This window comes from Apus apus, chromosome 1 (assembly GCF_020740795.1).
Source record: "Apus apus isolate bApuApu2 chromosome 1, bApuApu2.pri.cur, whole genome shotgun sequence".
NCBI lineage: Eukaryota > Metazoa > Chordata > Aves > Apodiformes > Apodidae > Apus > Apus apus.
Window position 1 is genome coordinate 22951168 of NC_067282.1, and position 23689 is coordinate 22974856.

Here is a 23689-nt window from a genome sequence, read left to right on the forward strand (position 1 = left end):
GCCTTGCTGTGTTGTCCCTCCAACAGATAGCAGAGTGATTTAAGTCCCTCATGAGGACCAAGGCTTGTGGACATGAGGCTACTCCTATCTGTCTATAAATGGCATCATCCATTATCCTGACCCATAAGCTCTCAGTCAACTCCTCATGCATCTCCAGGTGGAAGTCCATGCACTCCAACTGGTCACTGACAGAGAGGGCAACACCCCTTCCTGGTCTCCCTTGCCTTCCTACAGAGCCTGTTTCCTTCCATTCCAACACTCCAGTCGTAGGAGTCATCCCACCATGTTTCCATGATGCCAGTATGATCACAGCCTGTAGGTGCGCCCATGTCTCTAAATCCTCTTGATTTATTCCCCAGGCTAGAAATGTCAGTATCTATTTCCTCAACTCAGAGCCTAGTTGGCTACGTTAGGTTTGGCATTTGGCCTGTAGGTGGCTAAGTTGGAACCTTTCCCTAAAAGACAGCCATAGATCAGATCAGGTGCATCAGATGAGTTCAAGGAAGCAACTACAGTTTTAAAGATTTTCCTTCAGTGGAGTACTACACTTTGAAACATAACTAAACATTGTATATTTATTATGGCATGAAATAAGCAAGACTCTTCAGGAAATAATTTCTTCACCACTGAATAGTGTTAGGTCAATAGGACTATTCAGAGCATTCAGTTTTAGAGGGAAAGGAGCTACAGCCTATCTCTTTTTGTGCCTCAGTAATAAAATGCTGTGAATGTTCGCACAGATGCATTGTAACACACTCAAGTTTTCATTCACACATGTACATTGTACAGAAGTCACATCATCCAGAACTGAACTGCTGTTCTCATTCCACTGAAACACTTGAGTTTTTAACAGCATGAACCAACACTTGTCAGTGGTTTGGAAAGGCAAGTGTAGACACAAACAGACAAAAAAAAATCAGGGAAGCTTCCAGTTCTAACATCTGAGGTAGCTCTTGAAATTGAGATATAACTCAGAAACAAGCATTTATTGTCTTTTTGTAGTAAAAAATAAGCAGTTTAATTACCTCATTAAAATGCCATGTTATCCAGACTCTTGACAGTTTTATTGTGAAACATTTAAGGAGAAAAGGAAAAGTGTACTCTCTCCAAGAGAAAATTTGTAGGGAAGGAGGATGCAGGTCACATCCTCGCTGTTTACTGGTCCCTTTTTTGGAAGTAACTATTCCTTCTCTGTTGGACTCTCTTAGCCTTCTACTTCCTCGGCACTTTTCCAAGTTCCCTAAAAATAATTCTTCTGCTAACACCCATCAACCACAAAACAACAGGAATATCTTCATTTCCCTGTCTCTGAAAAAGAAACCAAGCCAAACAAAACATCTCTCTAAAAATCTCATAGGAAATTATTTTCTGATCCAAAAAAAACCAAAGCAGAGCCTAGCTTTTTCCCCTAGTAGGTACAGTATAAAATAGAAGTTTTAATATCTTTATTTAGAATAAAATACTTGTTAAGCTCTATTTGAACCCAAAGAAATTCTGCATAGCTTCAGAAATAAACCTTTTATTTGTTTTAATTTTTTTTTTAAAATCAGATCATCTACTCATCTGAAAATTATGATCTGAATGTATCTTTCCACTCATATCTGGAGTTTTTACTTTTGACATAACTGGCAAAGATAACAAAAGTTATCTTTATAAACAAAAGTTTGAAGTTATCTAGAAAAAGTACCAAGATCTTGAAATTATATTTTTAATCTCAAATCAGCCTTCAGAGGGGCAGCATGTCACTATGATATAAAATACAGGAACTGAGAAGTATTTATGTTTGATTTGGGTCTCATCAGGAGAAACACAGATATTTCCTTTAGTGAGGAGTCGCCCCCAAATGGAGCACTGAAATGGCAATTGAAAATCGCTTTGGAATTGTCCACAAGATTTCCCATATCATTTAGCTTTTTCAGTCTTTAATGTTACAATAAACCAAGCAAAGTCTAAAAGTGGCACAGCTACGAAACTTTGTTACGTGCCTAGACTCCCCACACATCTTCAGCACGGTGGTATATGTAAACAAGAAAATAATGATTTAGAGGAAAAGGAGCAAAAAAATAAATGGTGAGCAAAGAGAATGGGCAGGAAGGAGAACTGCTTTCCTGCCTCACTTGCGTGTCGTGCAGGGATCTGAGATGAAAACCTAGGGAATGCTGTTAAGCTGCGCAACCTCTGACCTGCAGCTTAGGAGAAAGAGAGAGGGAAAGTCTGCATCTTACAGGATTATATTTACTAGGAGCTTTGCCAAGTCAGAGAAAAGGACCTGAGAAAGTGGATGACCATATATGACAGGATTTCCGGCTTGTTGGTTGGTTTTGGCAGTCGTCATTCTTCAATCCCGTGCGTATGGAGAGACAGTCTCTTGCTAGAGGAGAAAACGTGTTACACTCACTGCTTTCCTCTATGGGGTCTCAGATCAGTCGCCCCTTTCTGTAGAACAGAATTTCTATAAGCGCACATCTGAGGCTTACAAAGCTTCACTCCTGCCTGCCAGCAGCTGAGGTGTGGGGGCCTGAAGGTTGCTAGTAGCTAATAATGGCAAACCAATCATTTTAACCTTTCCTAGGTGCCAAGCTGAACAAGATCCTTAGCTTGAAAGCTAACAGGCACTTCAACACACACATCCATCTCAAGTAAGACCTGTGACTGTGTGTAAGGACTGTTATAATGTTACCCTGAGCTTGGGCAAAGATACCTGTATTAAACTGGTTGTTTCCTGATGGGGTTCATCTTGGAAGACTGCTGCTTCACAAGCATTTCTGAGTGGAGTCAGCATTTGAGTTCTTTGTAGACATACAGAGAAGAGCATCCCCCCACAAGTGATACTTCTAGCATTCATCAGGCCTATGGAAGGGCCATATACTTAGTCTCAAGGATGCTGCATTTTGTTGCTATCCTGCAGAGGACTGGATCTGATTGTTAAGAAACTATCACATCTGGGACTAGTTCTGAGGGTCTGTTCAGCAAATTGTGGCCCACCCCTGGGTTCAGGGGAGTGCAGGATGAGTTTACTACAAGAAATCAATCCTGTGTCTCACTGAGGATGTCATACAGTCTGGTTTAGGCCTGCTATTTTTATAACATCCCTGAAGATACTGAAAATAATTGAAAAATACCATGTGTATGCACATGGTCACACACACTTGAAGTTCAAGCCTCCTTCTTGGCTAGAGTGAGGTTGGTCAAAGCTTACATTTATCAGCAACTCTGCCACTTCTTTTTAGATGCACTAGTTATTCTTCTGTTTTCTGGCTGTGCTGTTCCTTGTGTTCACATGGAATTTATGCTCTCTTGTTATGGGAAAAGGAGTAAAAAGTTTGGAGAAGGATTGCCCAGCCGTGTCTACTGGGGCTGGAACTGTCTTTTGAAGTTCAACAAGTATTCTGAAAATAGTGGAATGAATATATCTAAATCTGGCAACAGCATATTTTCACTAAGTCTTTGGACAGAAATAATTTAAAATTTTGGTTTTATCTCAGTTAAATCTGTGACAAAGTCCCAGAATGACTTTATCACTGAAGATAATTCCTTCTTTTCTCTTCCCCAATGCCACTTGACAAAAATGGCTCTCCTGAGGTGTGTCTCTTTAAAGAAATAGAGGAATCTGAAATCTATAAGTTAGCCTTTTCTCCTTTACAGTTTTAGCATAACCAAGTAGTTTGAGAATTTCCATTTGGAAGATCTTGGATCATCTTCACCACCTTTTTGGAAATCCTCCCAAATCTTTTACTCCCTTCCGAATTGTTTTCAGAATTAGCCGTTTTGCTTCAGAATCTTGAGCTTCTTTAATACTTTTCCGTGCTGACCTCATGGCCTCTTCCATTTTATCTTCTAGACTAGATAGTATTTCCTGTGGCATAGGGATTTACCTGTTGTGCGCAGACTTCTGTTTTGCATGGAATTGTTGGGTTTTATCATTGTTACATTGCAAACTACCTATCTAACTAGTCAACCAAAGTAACTCTTTCTGAAGAATCCAGTACTTGGATTAAATAGGCTTTTGAAAGACAGGATTAATTGGGTTAGCTGTGTGCCATGTTCTTGTGTCAAGACAGCTGCACAGAACAACCTTACGTGTTCTCCCAGGAATTGCTTGAACAGCAGTTTTAAACAGTGTTTGGAGTCTAGAGTTTTAAAATACAAGTTCACTTGAGACTTTTTCAGTGTGTAGTTTTTGGAGACAACTTTGTTCTAATACGAGGGAAAATACATTTGACCTTTTTTCAGTATGGACTGTCTAATGCATTGTTATTGTCTGTATGTGCCTGTATCTACTGAGTCTACATATTGCTGTCATTGAGTGAATTTTCTCTTCAGAGAATTCCCTCACCTCCAAAAGAGCCATCACAGGGCATCAACTTCATAAAATATGATTATTTGCCTACATGTTCTATTTACTGCTTACATTTTTTATCTAAACAGAGGAAGCTTTGGAAGAGTACATTTAGTTAAGTGTTGTGTCAAAGCTCCACAACTGATACTCTCTGCCTGAGACACAGATATGCAGATAGTAATTACAGATCTCTCCATCTCTAAGAGAATGTATGCCAGGCTCACTACAGTTAAGAGTGTAAATGTTTTCCAGCACTAGAGAAGGACAGCTATGCCTGCAATGCTATTGCTTGTGGCAGATTCATACAGAAGCTTTTCCATGGACCTCAGAAGTTGCTATAGGCCATACAATCAGGTTTTCTTACATTTTAATAATTTGTTTTAATTATATTTAGATAAGCATGCAGTTGAGAAAAGGGGAGGAGTATCTTAACAAGGGTATATTTGCTCTCTCATTTTATCAACTCTTTTAATAAAAAATAGAAAATAAGCAGTAAACAAAACATGTAGGCCAATATTCATATTGCATTGAATTAATTCCCTGTTAAGAGTAAGGCCGATACCATCAGAACATACAATTTTACTTCCCAAGCAGTTAATGTGGGACTCAGATGTGCAATTAATACTTCCTGTTCCTTTGTTATTGAGTGTAAATCCTCCTAAGAGAGGTTCAGAAACACAGAAAGATCAGACATTAGTAACATCAATTGCTCATCATTAAGTTCTGTACTTTAAATAAATTTATGTCTTATCATATATACTGCAAGTCATTAATATTATATTTAATTGATTCACTTTATGCCTTTCTGGTTATATTTTGTTGAAACATGAAAATGAATTATTGAAATAATGCTTACATTAAAATATTGCTATTACCACACATTACTAATACGTTGGAATAACATTTTGCTCAGGAATCTTACCGTTTCTTTCACTAAGATGAAGTGGATGTACTACACTTTTGATTTGTTTCTTTCAGCAACAGTTTCCCTTGAATTTTATTCTTCTTTTCTAACAAGCTCAAACTAGTTGGGAATTTTTCCCTCAAAGGCTGCAAAAGCCACTTTTTTTGTAACCTTGCCACGTGTGCCATATCCTTGTAAATTACATTCTTCATTCTATATTTAATAAAATGTTTTCTTTTTAATATTATAACTGCAGGCTTAAAACAAAGCAAATTTTCTTAAGAGTTACTTCAGTAGATATATAATTATCCTTAAGGATATATGGCTTTTCTCTGACCCTTGGCGTGGGAAAAGAAAAGATACTGGGTTGGGTTTATCACAAGGAATTTAAACTGTATGTACTTTTGGCCGCAAGACCTTAGTTACGAAACAAAACCTGTCCTGTGTTGGTTTTGTGCTTTGCATTTTTATACTAACTGCTTTCAGCTTGGATTGCCTGATAATATGTGTGTTTGATATGCACGGTTTGTTTTTGTCGAACTCTATTATCCTGTCTCATGTTCTTGGAGTGCCTGAAGTAGTTTTGTTAATCTGTCAGCATAGTATGTACTTGTGGATAAATATAGACATGCAGCCACTCCGTGAGTGGTCATCATCATATGCTGAAGCTAAAAATTACCCCTTTGGTTATGGAAAGGCTGATCTGATCAGGAGGCCTTCTCTAGCTCACACATTGTAGGTCTTCAGCACTTGTCTGTTAAAAAACAAAACAAAAAAGACTGAAAGAAGTGTTGGCCTCCGTGCTGAAATATTTAAAGTGAAGAATGAGAAAGGATTATGAAACAACTAATTTCCTTTTTTATTTTAGTTAGAAAAGGATTCTAACTTTTCTAACTGAAAGACCGGAACATTTTGAGTATTCACAAGCTCATGGATATTACAGTAGCATGTTGGAGAAAATCCAGTGTGATTGGCTTTATAAAGGGGCTTGGTAAGTATGAAAATACTGCAAATGCATGTTTTGGTTTGCGTTACGAGTTTGTTCACTGTTGCTAAAGTGTAAATTTGACATGGTTAACGGAAAAAACGCAATCTCTGTGTCATCTACTTAAAGATACTGAAAATTCAGTAACTGGCTGAAGTTGTATCCCATGTACAACAGACTCTTGGCTTGTGCATTATGTTCATTCTGTTGTTTTTGTTTCGTCTTAGAGCTTTAAGAAAACAATTTGTAGTGTAAATCACAACAGAGACTCTCTTATGATGATTTTAATTTTGTACTGATCCCTGTTACCAGCTTAGTTACCGTGTGTATAAACTACTGTGCTTTTTAACAACTAATTCTCTGGTCAGAGAAATGATCAATACAGGAAAAAAATTAGCAGTGATTTTAGCTCAGTAGCCATTTCTGTGGCATTAGTATATGGTTGTGGTGACAACCAATGTGATACTGCATTACTACTTTGATATTTTCTCCTTGTTTTTTTGGGTTTTTTTTAATACATAACATTAAGAAACTGTTTTGGTAATAGCATGAACTAAATGAAAGTGTTCTATAGGAAAAGAGTATAATTTGAAATACAGCTTAATGCAGATATGGTAAAAAATTAGGGAATGTGTCTCGGAAATGAGAAAATGGGTTGTTGAAGAGAAGTAGCCCTCAGACAGAATTTCACCCCAGAATGGTACAGACTTCTTACAGTTGATCAAGCATAGTTAATCTTTTTTACAGATTTTCCTAGGAGAGGAACTTAAAATATTTATACCACTTTCTAAAATCTGACCTACAGATTCTCTGCTGTTGCAAGGCCCTCAGGGTTCAGGGTGACCATGGTGTCCTGCATGGGCATCACCATTCAGTCTCCTTGGGAAAGAGCTACTTCTCTCTAGGTGAAGGGTTAGTTTAATGCAATGTGTGTTTGGTGACCAGTACCCTACAATGTTTTATGAGTTTAGAATGAATGTTTCAGTCGTATATGCTGGTATTTCTCTTTGTAGAACATTGTTATTTTGAAATCAGATCGTAAAAACTTAAATGGTCAATGAAATCAATGTTTAGAATTGAGTATAACTCCTTCCTCCCATCCCAGCCCCACCAGTTATCTTCCACATAAACCCATACAAACTATATGTGGTGTTTTCTCATGTAAAAATTGTGCCTTCTATTTAATGAGTCAGTATTTCACTGGCATAGATAGTAAAAATGGACTCATCCTTTTAAGGCCCACATTATAATGCCCACATTATAATGTGTCAACATAAGGGGACCAATCACAGATGATGTAATGCAGCTATTTCTTAAATTTTGAGTCTGTGATTTCCAGCTTTATGTTTCAGAGGCAAGTTTTTTTAATGAGTTTTGTAGAACTCTCAGCCTAGGAAGAAGAGCTATATACTGTTAAAGCTCATACATTGTCCACATAGATGTCAGTGATTGTCTAGTCATTGTGCCAGGTTTTTGCAATGCAAATATCAAGCATATGCAAATGCTTGAGGTAATGGAACTGCACACACACATTGGAAAGCTAAACCTGATTATGACAGTTCATGACCAACTCATGATGAGCTCAGAATCCTCACAGCGTTGGCAGTGTTAACTTCCACACTGAAGATGATTATATGGAGTTAGCAGCTACAAAATGATCTTTTAAAATGTTGAACTGTATCAATGTCATGTGTCCATCAATTCTATAGCTGCTGTAATCACTGTAGCAATGACAGATGTTAACCCCCAGGGTATAATTTTTATTTCCTGTGGATGAAAGGCTGTATACTCCTATATCTCAGAGAAGAGCTAGAATAAAACTTTTTGGTGCTCTGACAAATCTCACAAATAATTGCTTTCCTCTATTACAATTGATTTTGCTGTTAGATGTCTGGGAAAAAAAAATTAAAAATAGATCAGCCTGTATCACAAACCTGACAGCATCATTGTTAAAAGACTTTCTACTATTTCAAATTCCAGCCTCAAAATTCTGGCTGAATGCCATGGTGATTGAAGATAAGGGTGGCAGCTCCCAGGTAGTGTGACTAGGGCTTCTTAAACTTAATTCCATAAGGATGTGAGTAGTGCATGATCTCACTCACTGCCTTCCTTCCATCCCTCCTGCATGTTCCTTCATAGTAAATTTGGAATTTAGTAGCCAATTTAAGCCAAAATTCTGTGATGAACAGAAGGCAAGTTTGCATTTGATTAGATTCCTATGGATTCCTCCCAGAGGGAGTGGGGGATGGTTGCACTGGCCAGAGAGAGGCAGGTGGCCCAACCTGGGTGGGTTTTGCTGGGCAGAGCTGGCTGGTGGGTAGCCTGCCTACTGAGCCCTGGGCACAGAGCTCAGGAGGGAGCTTGGGAAGGACTGAGGAGCACTTGGGATGATGACAGGAGGGAGGGCAGTGCTTTTACTGAGCAAAGGACACAAGTCTTTAAGGAAATTGGTTTCACTGCTCACAAAAAATAATTTTTTCTAGCGGAGCACTTGATGATCAAACTGATTTCATGGGTAGTTGTGAGCCAGTCAAAACCATGCATTTGGCAGATGTATTAGTAATTGCAAAAATATTGTCTGTCTCCTTCCTAAAGCTATTTGTGGAGAAATTTCCATTACCTAGTGTTGTTGATAAACCATATAAATTTGCATCTGATCCTTTGCATCCCACTGTCTTCATGCTTAAACCCAAGTGATGACAGGAGACAAGTAGCACACTCTTCTCTGGAGGCTCTTTTGTTACTGCTTTGAAGTAGATTTTTCTTCAGAACAGCAGTGTATTTTTAGAAACAGTTTTGTATAATATAAATGTAGAACTGTTCTATACACGTTGGTTTATGCAAAGAATCATAATGCCAGCAAAATTCTGTGATTATGTTTTTGACCTCAAAAATCAAATGAACCTTTGCAGAAACAAATCTAGTAGGAAACGTATTGGAGTGGAAGAAATGGTGATGTTGTGCTAAAGAGTGGATGACTCATCAGGGGAGTTATTTTCAAAGTAAAGTATGGATGTGTTACACTTGCAAATTAATAGCTACATGAACACATGCATTTCTATGTTGTATTATGGTCATATAGTGGATTTCTAAGCTTCAATTTTCCTAAAGAAAAATACATTATCTTTTCTCCAATGCATATTTTTTATTTTTCAGTGCATGAATTTGGGGTCTGACTCTGCCACATCTTGAATGCTCACAAACTATAATGTACCCTTTGGAATTTAGTTTCTCAGTTTTCTACAGCAATGAAGTGTTAAAGTATTTAGGAGAGGTCCTAAAATCTCGTTTATTCTTAATACAATCTCATGTCATTAATAGCTCACCATCACTTTCAGTACTAGTTGCAATTCTGTTCCTCAAGAGGAAATGCTAAAGGCCCTCATAATTACAGTTAATTCTTCTTTCTTTCTTTGCAACTCGGATGCAATATAAAATTTAACACTCTGGAATGCAGTGCTGTGGGGAAATGCTGTAATGGTATTAGTTCCCAGTGCTTTCCAGTTTGTGTTCCATCAAAGCACCTCTGTCTCAATCACTTGCAGTGCTCACAGGTGTTATGACATTTACTTTGCATTCAGAGTGGCTAAGGACTGATCTTCCCAGGGTTTCTTAAATTGCAACTTCTGAAGTCTCTGGCAAACCTAACAGAAAGTGCTACCAGTGCCTTCCTAAAGATCAGACAAGACTTTTACTGTCAGTAAGAACCAAGCCTGAGGATTTTGCTTTGAAAATTATATGCATGGAGTAGTAATATTTTAATTAATAACGTTTTGTTTCATAGTACTTCTATTTATTTGTTCTTCAGTTTCCCAGAAAATAGTAAATAGGGCTAAACCCAGTACACAATATCTTGGTGCTGGTTGTGGGGAATTCGCAGAATCATGGGATGATTTAGATTGGAAGGGATGTCTTCACTCACCAACTAGAGATGGTTCCTCAGAGCCTTTTCCAGTCAAGTTTGGAGTATTTCCAACAGCAGAATTTCTACTGTTTCTGTGGACAACCTGTAACAGTGTTTGATCACCCCCTCACAGGGGAAATTTTTTCCATATATCTAATTGGAATTTCTCACATTCCAACTAGTGTCTGTTGCCTCTCATCCTGTCGCCTTGCTCAAAAAAGAGACTGATTCCATCTTTGCTATACTTCATTAGGTAGCTGAAGACTGCAATAACATCTCCCCTTAGCCTTCTCTTTTTGATGTTGAATGAGTCCAGCAATCTCAGCCTGTACTCAGGTAGCAAGCAACTGACATCCTGACTGTTTTCATGGTCCTCTCTTGCTCCAGAACAGTCATGTCATTCTTGTGTGGTGAAGCCCAAAACTGGATACAGTACTCCAGGTGTGATCTCACAAGTACCAATTGGGAATGTAGGGCTTGTTACCTTCAGGAAAATAACAATTTTTTGGCCATGGAGAACATTTTGTGTCTGGCTCTTCATGTAAGATTTATACTGATGAAATGTCACTGTTGTTGAAGGAGTTATCCTTGACTGACCTCAGTATAAATGAGAGGAAAATCAGCCCTTTACAACTCATCTGAGTCAAAGATCAGACTCCTGACTTTTGCAAGGGTAGATCATTGAATAGCAGGATTAAATAAATCTGTTATTTGGCAGCTGGGTTACAGATCTGACCTACAAGATGAAGTATTACAAATAAGGATGTTATTCTGTTAGGTGTCAGCAAGTCTTACCACGTAAAAAAAGAGGACTGAGTGTGCACCCCATAGTACACACTACTCTATTTTAATACATAGGATTTATTATTTGATTTCTTTTTCAAGTCTAGATCACGTACATTTTACCTACAACTATACAGTGGAAATAATATTTATGTATTGTGAATCTTTTTGATATCAATTAGTCTCTAGTTTAGCTTTGACAGTATAGTGGGCCAATGGGACCCTCTGGAAAGTTATGACATACTGAATTACCCAAAGGTAAATGTGTGTTTTCTACATTTCAGCTTCTCCAGTTGGTAACGGATATATCAAGCCACCTGTCCCACCTGTTTCTGGTACACAGAGAGAAAAAGGACCTCCAGCCATGTTACCTGTCAACGTTGACCCAGACAGTAAACCAGGCGAATATGTCCTGAAGAGCTTGTTTGTTAACTTTACTACGCAGGCTGAACGCAAGATTCGCATTATCATGGCAGAACCTCTTGTGAGTAAAAAGAAACTCTCAGTAGATATGTACTTTGCTTTGAATTTATTTTTAAATCAGGCTTGCTCGATGTGCAATGCAGAATATTTTGCTTGTAATCTGCGTTGGAGTTTGATAGTGTTTCCCAAACTGTAAGATACACCACTATAGCAATTAGAGGGTTGTGGGAGGGGACAGAGTTATGCAAGATATGCCAAAGGGATGATATGAAAGGGAATGAATATTTTATTTCTGTTTGCAATATGGGCGTGTGTTAATGCGATTGGGAGGCAGAAGGGGTGTCAGCCATCATAGTTTTCACAGCTGGGAGAACGGAAACCTGACTCAAAATAGAATAGAAAATGCTGAAATATTATAAAAATGGTATTTCTGAATGTTACTGCTTTTCAACTAAACCATGAAAACTGATAGCACTGGTGGTTCTTATTTTACTTCTAACAAAATGTAGCATCTATTGTCCAGATATTGCCTGCAGCATTTGCAAAGGAGCTACATGAGAAAGCCTTGCACTGTCGGTGAGAGAGCTGTTGTTACTTATATTTTAGGCAAATTAGACATACAAGTATGTCTGTTGCAAATTGCCTTTGTAACAGAACTTCTGGGAGACTGCTGTTTTAACTTGAAACTACACTTTATATACATTCTTGTTATTTTGATCAGAGAAGAAGAGTTCTGTAACCTGTATTTTAATTCTGACAAGGCAAAAATAATAATAATAAAAATATCCAGGAGCCTTTATTTCTGAGATGTAAGGGAATGTTCATAAAATCTTAAGCCATTTTTGTTATAAAGCACAGTACAGAGTGCTAAGTACTGTTCCCCATCTAGGTCTGGACATTCTGAACAGTAAAATTATTGTCTTGATTGTGATGGCATCTATTTAGCTTTATGTCTTGATTTAGATTCAGAAACATTTTATGCTTGGACAGTTTTTCCACACTTTCCTCAGAAACATTAGGTAGATGTAAGATGACAGAAATATCTTACATAATTTGGAATAAACACCAAAAAAGCTAATGGGAAGGAATATTTTCACAAAGATCCAGTTTCTTTATCTTTTATGAGTCCCCTCCAAATCTCGAAAAGTATGAAAAAATGACAGTCATAGTGGAAGACCTTTAAAAAATATGCCAGCAGCTATTTCTTATCATCCAGTCTTTGTGTGATGCACAGTGAACATCTTCAAAATTTTAAGACAAAATGTTGTAAGATTCACAGAATCACAGAATCTTAGGGGCTGGAAGGGAACTCGAAAGATCATCTAGTCCAACCCCCCTGCCAGAGCAGGGTCACCTAGAGTACATCACACAGGAACGTGTCCAGGCAGGTTTTGAATGTCTCCGGAGAAGGAGACTTCACAACCTCTCTGGGCAGCCTGTTCCAGTGCTCTGTCACTCTCACAGGAAAGAAGTTTTTTCTGATGTTTACGTGGAACCTCCTGTGTTCCAGTTTGCACCCATTGTCCCTTGTCCTATCACTAGACATCACTGAAAAAAGCCTGGCTCCATTGTCCTTACACTCCCCCTTAAGATATTTGTAAACACTGATGAGGTCACCCCTCAGTCTCCTCTTCTCCAAGTTAAAGAGACCCAGCTCCCTCAGCCTTTCCTAATAAGGGAGATGTTCCACTCCCTTAATAATTGTTGTGGCTCTGCACTGGACTCTTTCAAGCAGTTCCCTGTCCTTCTTGAACTGAGGGGCCCAGAACTGGACACAATACTCCAGATGTGGCCTCACCAGGGCAGAATAGAGGGGGAGGAGAACCTCCCTTGACCTCCTAACCACACCCTTTCTAGTACACCCCAGGATGCCATTGGCCTTCTTGGCTACAAGAGCACATTGCTGGCTCATGGTCATCCTCCTGTCCACCCAGACGCCCAGGTCCCTTTCTCCTACACTGCTCTCCAGCAGGTCAGCCCCCAGCCTGTACTGGTACATGGGGTTGTTCTTCCCCAAATGCAAGACTCTACATTAGCGCTTGTTGAATTTAATTAAGTTTTTCCCTGACCAACTCTCCAGCCTGTCCAGGTCTTGCTGAATGATAGCACGGCCTTCTGGTGTGTCAGCCACACCTCTCGGTTTAGTGTCATCAGCAAAATTGCTGAGGTTACACTCTGTTCCCTCGTCCAGGTCATTGGTGAAAAGATTACATTACAAGATCAGGGAAACGAGACAGACAAGCATTTTTAACATCATTTCCTTGCAGCACTTCTGTTACTCTTAAACCTTGTACTGTTACCTCTACAGATTCACATAATATTTCAGACATAGATATGACCACCACCAAAGAGTGGTGGTCAATGGAGTCAAATCCAGCTGGGGCCAGTCACAAGTGGTGTTCCTCAGGGCTCAGAGTTGAGACCGTTTCTGTTTAACATCTTTATTGATGATCTTGATAAGGAGATCGGCAGGAGTATCGATCTGCATGAGGATAGGGAGGCTCTACAGAGAGACTTGGATAGATTAGATCATTGGGCTGATGTTAATGGTCTGGGCTTCAACAAGGCCAAGTGCTGGGTTCTGCACTTGGGCCACAACAACCCCAGGCAACGCTCCAGGCTTGGGGAAGTGTGGCTGGAAAGTGTCTGGCAGAAAAGGACCTGGGGGTTCTAATTGACAAGCAGCTGAATATGAGCCAGCAGTGTGCCCAGGTGGCCAGGAAAGCCAATGGCATCCTGGCTTGTATTAGAAACAGTGTGACCAGCAGAAGTAGAGAGGTGATTGTCCCCCTGTCCTCAGCACTGGTGAGGCCACACCTGGAGTATTGTGTCCAGTTCTGGGCACCTCAATTCAGGAGAGATATCGAGGTGCTGGAGCGAGTACAGAGGAGGGCAACGAAGCTGGTGAAAGGCCTAGAGAATAAATCTTATGAGGAACGCTTGAAGGAGCTGGGAATGTTTAGTTTGAGAAAGAGGAGGCTGAGGGAGACCTCATCAGTCTCTACAACTGCATGAAAGGTCATTGTAGAGAGATTGGTGCTGGTCTCTTCTCACAGGTAATTGGTGACAGAACAAAAGGGAATGGCTTCAAGCTGCAACAGGGGAGGTTTAGACTGGACATTAGGAGAAATTTTTTCACAGAAAGAGTGGTTAGACACTGGGATAGGTTGCCCAGGGAGGTGGTTGAGGCAGCATCCCTGGATGTGTTTAAGGGTCGTTTGGATGTGGTGTTGGTGCATGTGGTTTAGGGGAGAACTTTGTAGAGTAGGGATGATGGTTGGACTCGGTGATGCCAAGGGTCTTTTCCAACCTGAATGGTTCTATGATTCTATAACTCTATGAAAGTCACCCTGTTTTATTGCCATTTCACCTTGTGCTAAGATGATTTTGAGTTGCTGTGTGTTGATCCATTATTTCTGTTTCTGTGAAACTATGACTATCTGAATGTCAATTTTACCTTATTCAGTGAAATTGTTTGGTAAATTCGAAATAGAATGTAAAAATATGACAAGAGACTGCCATGTCACCTTCTTCTTGTCAACATTTTCAGAACATATTTCTTATAGGGATCTAACTGTGCAACACTAAAAATAATTCAGTGACACACTCACATTTTGTTAATATGAATAGGATTTACAAGTCATGGCATGCTGCTGTTTGATGGTGACTGTGACAAATGTGCAAGCAGTTTTTCTAGACATTCAGTCAAAATGATCTTGAAATAATTAGGTTGTGATGAAAGAAGTGACCAGATAAAATGGCAAAAATTATTCTGGAATAATAGCTAAGAATTTAAGTCCACTCTTTTTGTGGGGCAGCTGTTGGATGTTTAGCAGATTTGTTCCCACATTTTTACTCTGCTGGTAGAATTTTTAACCAGGATGTCCCAAGGATTTTCGAGACAGAGATTACAAACTTGTGGTGCAGAGCAACCCTTTGGCCTTTTTTTACAATAGGTAGTCAAATGGTGAGCTCTTTGAAGATTCTGTTTTAATTAAACTCAAACATACTTCAAAGAAAATTAAACTTGCAAAGTGCTCTAACACTGAGATGTTCCTAGTTTGAATTTTCTAAGTCATTACAAGATATGACAGTTTAATTTTATAATGAGTGATGAATATTTAAGATGCCTTTTAGAAAAGCTAAAATTATCTGTTTATAATAAAATTGCTTTTTCCTGTCTTTTATCACAAAGTCTAGCTCAGATTCAAGCTCTGAGGTTACTATGGGATTAAAGACTTACTGAGTATTGTTAACCTAGGTACTTCTTTTTATATACACATTTTGCCTGTTTATCCTTTCTGATTATATGTTGATTATAGGAATTTTTCTCTCAGTTTCTTTTGGGTCCCTGTGCCAGTTTGATATATCCATCTCTTTCTTTTGTGATATACACAGAACCCAACTGTAAATGGTGGTGTTCTGACAGCTATGTTGGAAGATCAGGTTTGTGTCCTGACAGCAAGGCACAGACATTTGTTTGCTGTTATCTAGGGCAGCAGTGAAGGGCTCCTCCTGCAGCCTCTGAAATCTCGGCTGGGATAACAAGATTCCAGCAGCAGAGAAAGCAGAGGGCAATGTCACCTACTCCTCCTGCTGCCTTGCCTGTCAACCAAATAGGATTTGACATTTTGGTTACTGGATCTGGCAGCGATCATCATAGAAAATGCCCTCCTCAGCTTATATGTTTTCTAGGCATGAATCTAATGTCAACTATCCACTGCGAAGTCTTCAAAAAGTTGGAATGGAAACCTTTTGGTTCCAGATGAAGTTTGTCTTTGTTTGTTGTTTGTTTTTTTTCACTTTGTCTGGAGATTATTTTTTTTGGAATTTCAGGTCAATTTTTTCACCTCTTTAGGGTCTCTGAAATATAACTAACATTTCAATAATTTCATTAAGCTCACAATTATGTGGCAGATTTTTAATAATTAAACTACTGTATTCAGATTGTCAAATTATATTAATCCAAATTAAAGGTATTTGACAGCAGAATTAATTAAAAGGGATTTTCCAGTTTATAAAATTAAATTCATATAAATGAAATGTAAGTAATAACCTTTAATAAAAGTGTAACCTTTAATAATATCCTGCTCCTTTTCTGTAAATAATTGTCCTCCTTTTTTACGAATATAAAGAATATTTCCTACAGACCTCTCTTCACAGACAATTGCATTCACATTTACGTTTTTATTGGTTTATATTGCAGATCTTCTTTGCATTGCTTCACTTAGAAACAGATTCTGGTATTTTATGGTTGTTGATTTTTTTTAATGCAGTGGTGGCCTTAAAATGTAGCTAAAGTGAGAAAGCCTAAGAAATATTTTTGCGAGTTCAAATGATAAAATGTGTTTATATATCTTACATTGTAAAGAGAAAAAAACCCCAAACATAAAATAGTTTCCTTTTGATGACTGTTGATTATCACTTTGGGTAATAATTCATCCTGTGCATACTGATCAGGCTAATATTTAAATGCAGCTTTTAATACTGCACACAGCTGTAGGCATTGATAAAACATAGTGAGCTACAGGCATTGACAGTGGTTAATGGTTAATTTAGCTGTTGGTAAACTTTCATTATGCTTTTCTCCTGCAAGCATCTTTTACTGAACTTGTCTAAATTCAGGATCTCTCTGAATACTGAACTGAAGAGCAGAATTTACTCATAGGATTAGGACTATGAGCCTATTCAGGTATTCTGCCTGTAACTTTCTCTTCTTCCTAGGCAGGTAAAAAAAAATGAAAGCAGTAATGTGGTTGATGGACTTTCATTTCATTGGAAGTTTAAAGACATTAAAATACAGAGGTGGTGATAATAGCCAAGGAGATGGTTACGAAGACTTTGACAGGGCAAGAATAATGCAAGTTTGGTTTTGCAGAGACCGACCAACCAACGTGTGTAGTGGCATTGCTATCCAATTAGCTTTTATCTGGGCTTCACTTTCTCTAGGCATTGCAGAAGAAATATGCTAAGGACAGACTTGGGAGAAAAAGAACTAGAAGGGTTTTTGGTTTTCAAGGACTGGGCTGTGATGACTAGTAAGATTAATGCAGGCTATAATAATACCAAGCAGTTTTAGCATGCAGCTGTAATGTAGAATTTTCTGTTTTACATGGGCTACAATTCCAACTGCATCACATGAGGAACGACTCCTTTGTTCTCATCTATAATACAACACTTCAGCGTTAACACGTTTTTACACTGGAAATCCTCATTAATAGTTTGGCATACACTGAGACTTCAGAGCCCCGTTTATTCACAACACACAGACAGGAGTTGCTATCGTGAACAAGTAATTTCATGAAAAAGAGAGAAGATAAGGTGCTTTGCTTTGTTCTATCCACTATTCACTATCCACTCAGTATGTGTGTGCCCAGATAAACTGAAAAGAGGACAAGTTTATTTACATAAACTTATGCAAGTATATATTGAAATTGCTGTTCTCTTTAACCCCCATAAAAAATTATCTTCCCTAGGATCTTCTTCTATAAAGACAAACGTGTCTACAAACGTGCCAGATTCCCATTGTCATTTGTCCCTATCCACCTCTGTGTCACTTTGTATCACTCAAGGATTATGTCACTAGTCATTAATATAATTGTTTTATTCCCCTAGCATTTGTGGAACAAACAGTAGTGGAATTCTGTAAAAGTAAAAAATTCTGTAAAACATACGGGCAGTCCATCCCAATACTAAAGAATTCATAGTTCATAATATCATAATTATATACATAATGTATTATAACTTTATTTCTACTACATTATTTATTTAGTATTTAAATTATATAAATATTAGTGAATTAATTGTTTTGCATGCAGTTGTGACAAAGAGTGTGTGTGAAATTAATAGTAAGTATCTATTATTTCAGTAGTTGTCTCTGAATTACTCAAGATACTTCTTTATTAAATTCTGTCTCATGTTATTATACTGTGTTGAGGACTGTCCTCTCACCTATTAATTAACAAATAGAAGCTTTTACACACCATCTTACTTTAACTGCTCAATATGTAACCTGAATATACATCCTTTTATTGTATGGAGCCCTACAGATCTGTTACAGTGTCTGCACTGAGTGGCTGCTTGAATGGAGCAGATAGATCTATGTCTGTCAGTGGAAGGACAGCCTGGAGGACCAAGGACAGGTTGCTAAAATGGCATGCATTTTTTTCCTCTTGTCTTGTATGGAAGCTGGAATCTAACCCAGGCTGCATCCTGTCTGAGCGAGATCAGCTTGTTCTTTCTCCTAGCAGAGAGAGAGGCAGCTAAGCCTGGGAGATACCATTCATGAAGCAACCAACCTCTAATACTGTACTCAAAGCATGTGAAGGTAGAAAACTATATAAAAATCTAGATTCAATATTGAAGATGGAGGCCATAAAATACAGTAAAGACAACTCCAACAGCATAAAGAGCCTTCACTTCCCCTTCCACTCATCAGTCACCTCAGGAATAATATCTCCCTCTAGTTACCTCAGTGCATATCTCAGGGTGAGACCTGTAGGATAAGCGAAGCACTGAACAGAGTAGATTCATAGTCCTTCTAGGGTGGTTAATCCTCAACCTCAGGACAGTTGTCTTCTTGAAAAATCTGGGAAGTTTGATGTGTTTCAATCACTGGCCACAGATTAAGTATCTTCTATGTAGTTCAGGGGGAGGTACCATAGAATTGAAATACAGGAGTTGAGGGCAAGAGTATGAAAGACACTGCTGAAAAAGGAGTTAGAGGAAAAGAAAAATGTAGGATTTCAGAAATAATCAGAGGAAGCTCAGGAGGATGGAGATAGGATACAGCCTGGGTCAGATTCCAGCTTCTGTGTGAGACAGAGGGAAAAAATGCATGCCATATTAGCAACCAGTAAAGAAAAGGACAAATTTTTGCATCACCACTGGCATAGACATTTGCAGCTAGATACAGGTCCATGAAAACATTAGTACATTTCAGAGCTGGGCAGTGTCAACAGGAGCTTTCTCAGTGATCTCAGGGTTTACCTAAGCTGGGCTTGTGGGCAGAATGCTGTTTGAGGCTTCACATGTCATTCTGACAGCAGAACTCTCCAGGATCCTCACTGTTCCTGCCTCTCACTACTGCATGGATATAGTTGGAGGACAGTTGATGGTTCAAATCACTAAGAGGATTTAACATTAGAAGGCAGATTCAATCCAAGATTGCTGAGACTGTCACATTATGTCACATGTTGCCTGATGCTTGCAAATATAGCACAGAACCTACCACATGCCCTGAATCTCATATTTGTGTCTTTTTAAAAAAAAAATTAAAAAATTAAAGTCACACTATAATCATCTCAGGCCAACCCCTCAGTATCCTCCAAGCTAAGGAGACCCAGCTCCCTCAGCCTTTCCTCATCAGGGAGATGTTCCCTATGTGGGGAAGAAAATAACAGTTTCCCACTCCCTTAATAATTGTTGTGGCTCTGCGCTGGACTCTTTCAAGCAGTTTCCTGTCCTTCTGGAACTGAGTGGCCCAGAACTGGACACAATATTCCAGATGTGGCCTCACCAAGGCAGAATAGAGGGGGAGGAGAACCTCCCTTGACCTAGTAACCACACCCTTTCTAATACACCCCAGGATGCCATTGGCCTTCTTGGCCACAAGGGCACATTGCTGGCTCATGGTCATCCTCCTGTCCACCAGGACCCCCAGGTCTCTTTTAAGAGGGGCCTTTCATGGCCATCATACGTGTAGCAAAAGAATATTGAAGGCTGATACTAGCTCTGCAAGGGCACCCTGGCATCCTCCTTTAAAATCTGTGAGATCGGCACTAGTAACCAAGAGGGAAAAGCTTCAGATTGAGTCACCTGGGGACACGTCTTTTATGCTACAGCTTTAGACTTCGACATGTATACATAGCCAAGAAAGTCCAAAATAAAGTAAGTTTCCCAAAAACTAGCTATTGACAGTCATAAGAATTTCTTGAGTGTACTTTAAAAATATGTCTTTCCTCATCTATTGGTCTATTCTGTGAAAACAAACACACTGTTAGTGACATTAAGTAGCCACCTGGTGTTAAAGCATCAGTGGCTGTGAGACCGTTCCCAGGGCCAGAAGTGTCATTCATCACCCCTGGCTGTCTGAGGACCGAGGGAAACCTGGTTCCCGCTTACAGAGCTCTCAGCTGTGCCCAGAGCAGCCCTGCAATTACAACTCTAAACTTAAAGCATCTGGTAAAGGCTTCCTATAGCTTTGGTTAAGTTGGGTCGCATTACGCCGAATAGGTAACGTGTGGTTCAGGGCCCTCAGGGCACTGATAGGCCCTAATGGCCTCATCTGTGCCACCCCTGCCCACAGCCCAGGACCCCATTCCAGGTTCTGGGGCAGTCAGCCCCTGGCACATCAACGCGCAGCAGCAGGGCTGGGCTCCATCTCCCCACAGCCCTGCCCAGCCATGGGCCCTGCCAGTCAGACCCACCTGCGGGCCCATCTTCTGGCCCTGCTCCGGGCTGGGCTGATGGACACCCCTGGCTGCCAGCACCTGCCCTGCTGTCCCCACGGGGAGCCCTGGCTGCTGCAGCGGGGCCTCCTGCACCCTGGCATCAGCAGCACCAGCAGAGCCCTGCAGCAGCTCACTTTGCCGTGACTGAAGGATGTCCTGCTTAGTGCTTAGATACTGGAGAAACAGAGCGATCATGGTCTGTTCTGCATCAAAACCAGCTGTGAGTCTCTCTCTCATGCAGCTGTGTCTCAGTACAGGATACCTGTGCTGTCTTCTCGTGGGTTATTCTGGATGTCTGCATCCAGACCACTGTTCTGCATTTTACTCCACTGTACCTTTTATCAGAGGTCCTGTGCTTTTGTTCTGAAGGCTCAAAAATGTGGGAAGCTTGCCCAAGTTTCCTGACCTCCCTGTTTTTATAGCATTTTAGAAGTTCTGTGTAAATATATTCAAAGAAGGAACCTCATCCAGTGTTTGAAACACAGAGGTCCCCTAAGTCCTCATAGCATTTCTCTCACTGTGGGCAGGAGGTTTAACTGAGGATGAGGACAGCACTCTCATAATACCTTCCACAGTTTTTGAGAAGTACATCCTATATATCTTGCTCACCTTGAAGAAAAATGCATCACATGCAAAAAGCCCTGTATTTTTGTGTGTGTCTTGCTTCAGTCAGGCTTTGCAATGTATTAGCCATGTTGTTTTCCAACTCCACGACAGTTTATTTCTCCTGCTTCCTGTAACAGGCCTTTTTCATTTCATGAGTACCACTTCAGTTAGTTTAGCAATGACTAACTTAAAATGGTGTAGGATTCTTCTAAATCTTCAAACTTTTACTCAAACACCAGTTTAGTCAGTAACTCTTTTAGGATTGTAAATCACTGAAACTGTAACAATTTATTACAGGTATAAAAACTGAGAATATTGCTTGTGTTGAACATAATCCATGTAAATCATTAGTTGGATTTTGGGTCTATCAATGAACTCAAGCCTGTACTTAAAGTTCAATATCACCCATTATAATAAATGTATAGTTCTTCCCCAAGCTGGAACATGGGATTAGATTGTCAACATGAAGTGTCCATGCTTCGTTTCTAGATGCTCTTTCTGAATTTATCAAACCTACAGGCTTTAAAATTCACCTCTTTTTTTCTGTACTGAAGTAATTAAAATCAGGGAAAACCAAGGGAAAGTATTGTGATACTAGCCCACCTTACAACTTGCATGTATTCAGACAGGATTTTTACTGTTCTTTAAGGTACAATTTTAAAAAGCCATTCCTAATAACACAAAACCAATAAAATTTCCTTTCTTGCTTATGCGGGAGTCTACCTCAAATTTCAGTAAAGTCATCCTTAGTACTCTTTCAACTTTCCAGATTTTACAAAAGCGTGTATTTGAAAGATTTCTTTTGGAACTAGTCCACTGGTAGCCATCAGCTAGTTTGGGTTTGAAATACCTTAGTAAAAGGATTTTTTTTTACTTCCTACCTACAAGAAAGAGCCTTACTTCCCAATAGAAAAATATTAGAGAAGATACAAATGCTAAGAGCAGTAGGTTTTTTGTTTGAGTTTGGGTTTTTTTTTTGCAGTTTCTCATGTATCTGTAACAAAACAACCTTTGTATAAAGTGTGTGATCATTTATTATCAACACTGAATTGAGAGCATGTCTGGGAATTTTTTTACTGATCAGGTAAGAATTTTGCTGTTTGCTCAAGGTAAGTGGACGAAAGAGAAACTTTCATATTTGTTTTTTGGTGAGGTTTTTTTCTTAAATTCCATATTATTTTGAGAAAGTTGCAGTGGTAGTTTTTGCACTGGGCATCTAATAGCTTGGAAATCAACTCCTGACTCAGTGGGTTTGTTTCTTTCTTAGGGCTGCTTGGAATATTACTTCTGAAAATCAATTTGCTATTTCTTTGGCTTATTTGGACATTTTTTGTGATGTATCTGTTACATCCTATTAAGCATCCTCATGACCATAATTGCTGAGTGTACAGATTTTAATGTTGTTGGAATACAGCATAAGTAAAATACGCCTTTTGCAGAGAATGTCATAATCAGACAAAAATTAGCCTTTAATACCTGATGTAATGACATCAGCTCTCACCAAATCAGAACAGTGCATGACGTGGATGCCAAAAATGAGGGAGTCAGAGCCAGTGAATGAAAACTGGTATTGGAAGGTGAACTGATGTTGTATTCAGCAGTACAGTAGTATTGGGCACATCTTTTTCCAAGTGAATTAAATGGAAGAGATGTTAAAAAGAAATTAACAACTGCATAAAGAATGCATGGACTGAGTAATACTGAGCTTGTCTTCTAGACATGCACCTTTCATTATTTTTTATGCAATAACTTTAATGACAAGTAGGTTTTTGATCTGAGTTTGCAAACAAAAATATATTTATGGGAGATGCAGAATATTTTTTACATATATTCCATAGCCACTTAAAGTATGCTTTTTTCCTCCAAATGAAATACCTTGTACAATTAGTATTGCTTTCATACTTAATTTTCAAAAGTTACATGCAGTACATCAGTTTTCTTTAACATTTTTTGAGTGTGTAATTTTGTCTTATGCTGAGCTGTGGCATTTTCTTGAAGCTGTATATTCATATCTTTTAGTTATGTTTGCCTTTAGAATTTCCTTTTGGTGTATGCTTAGAATTTCAATCAAGGAAATCCCTTTTTCTGATTTTACTGTGTACCATGGTCACTGACACAGTCTCTTAAAGGAATTATCTAGCATCTAATTGATGCTGAGGAGATCAACAAGAGAAATCAAAGATTCTGTTGTCATTCATTGAACTTGCAATTTGTATTTTTATACACGAGGACCTGCTGACTTGCAAAGAATGACTATGAAAACAGGACACTAATTGCTTGTTTCATAGAATTT

The 23689-nt window shown here is 39.0% G+C and overlaps 1 protein-coding gene across 5 annotated transcripts in view; it reads left to right on the forward strand.

The window, feature by feature from the left end:
* FRY (FRY microtubule binding protein) overlaps positions 1–23689 on the forward strand; it is a 243628-nt gene that overhangs the window by 94429 nt on the left and 125510 nt on the right. For 4 of the 5 annotated variants that reach the window (XM_051611586.1, XM_051611616.1, XM_051611609.1 and 1 more), the window contains one exon: positions 11200–11399. In XM_051611586.1, the coding sequence (XP_051467546.1) occupies positions 11200–11399 (200 nt within the window). Of the gene's footprint in view, positions 1–5950; positions 6235–11199; positions 11400–23689 lie in introns of those variants that run through there. The other variant, XM_051611600.1, reaches the window with a different exon arrangement.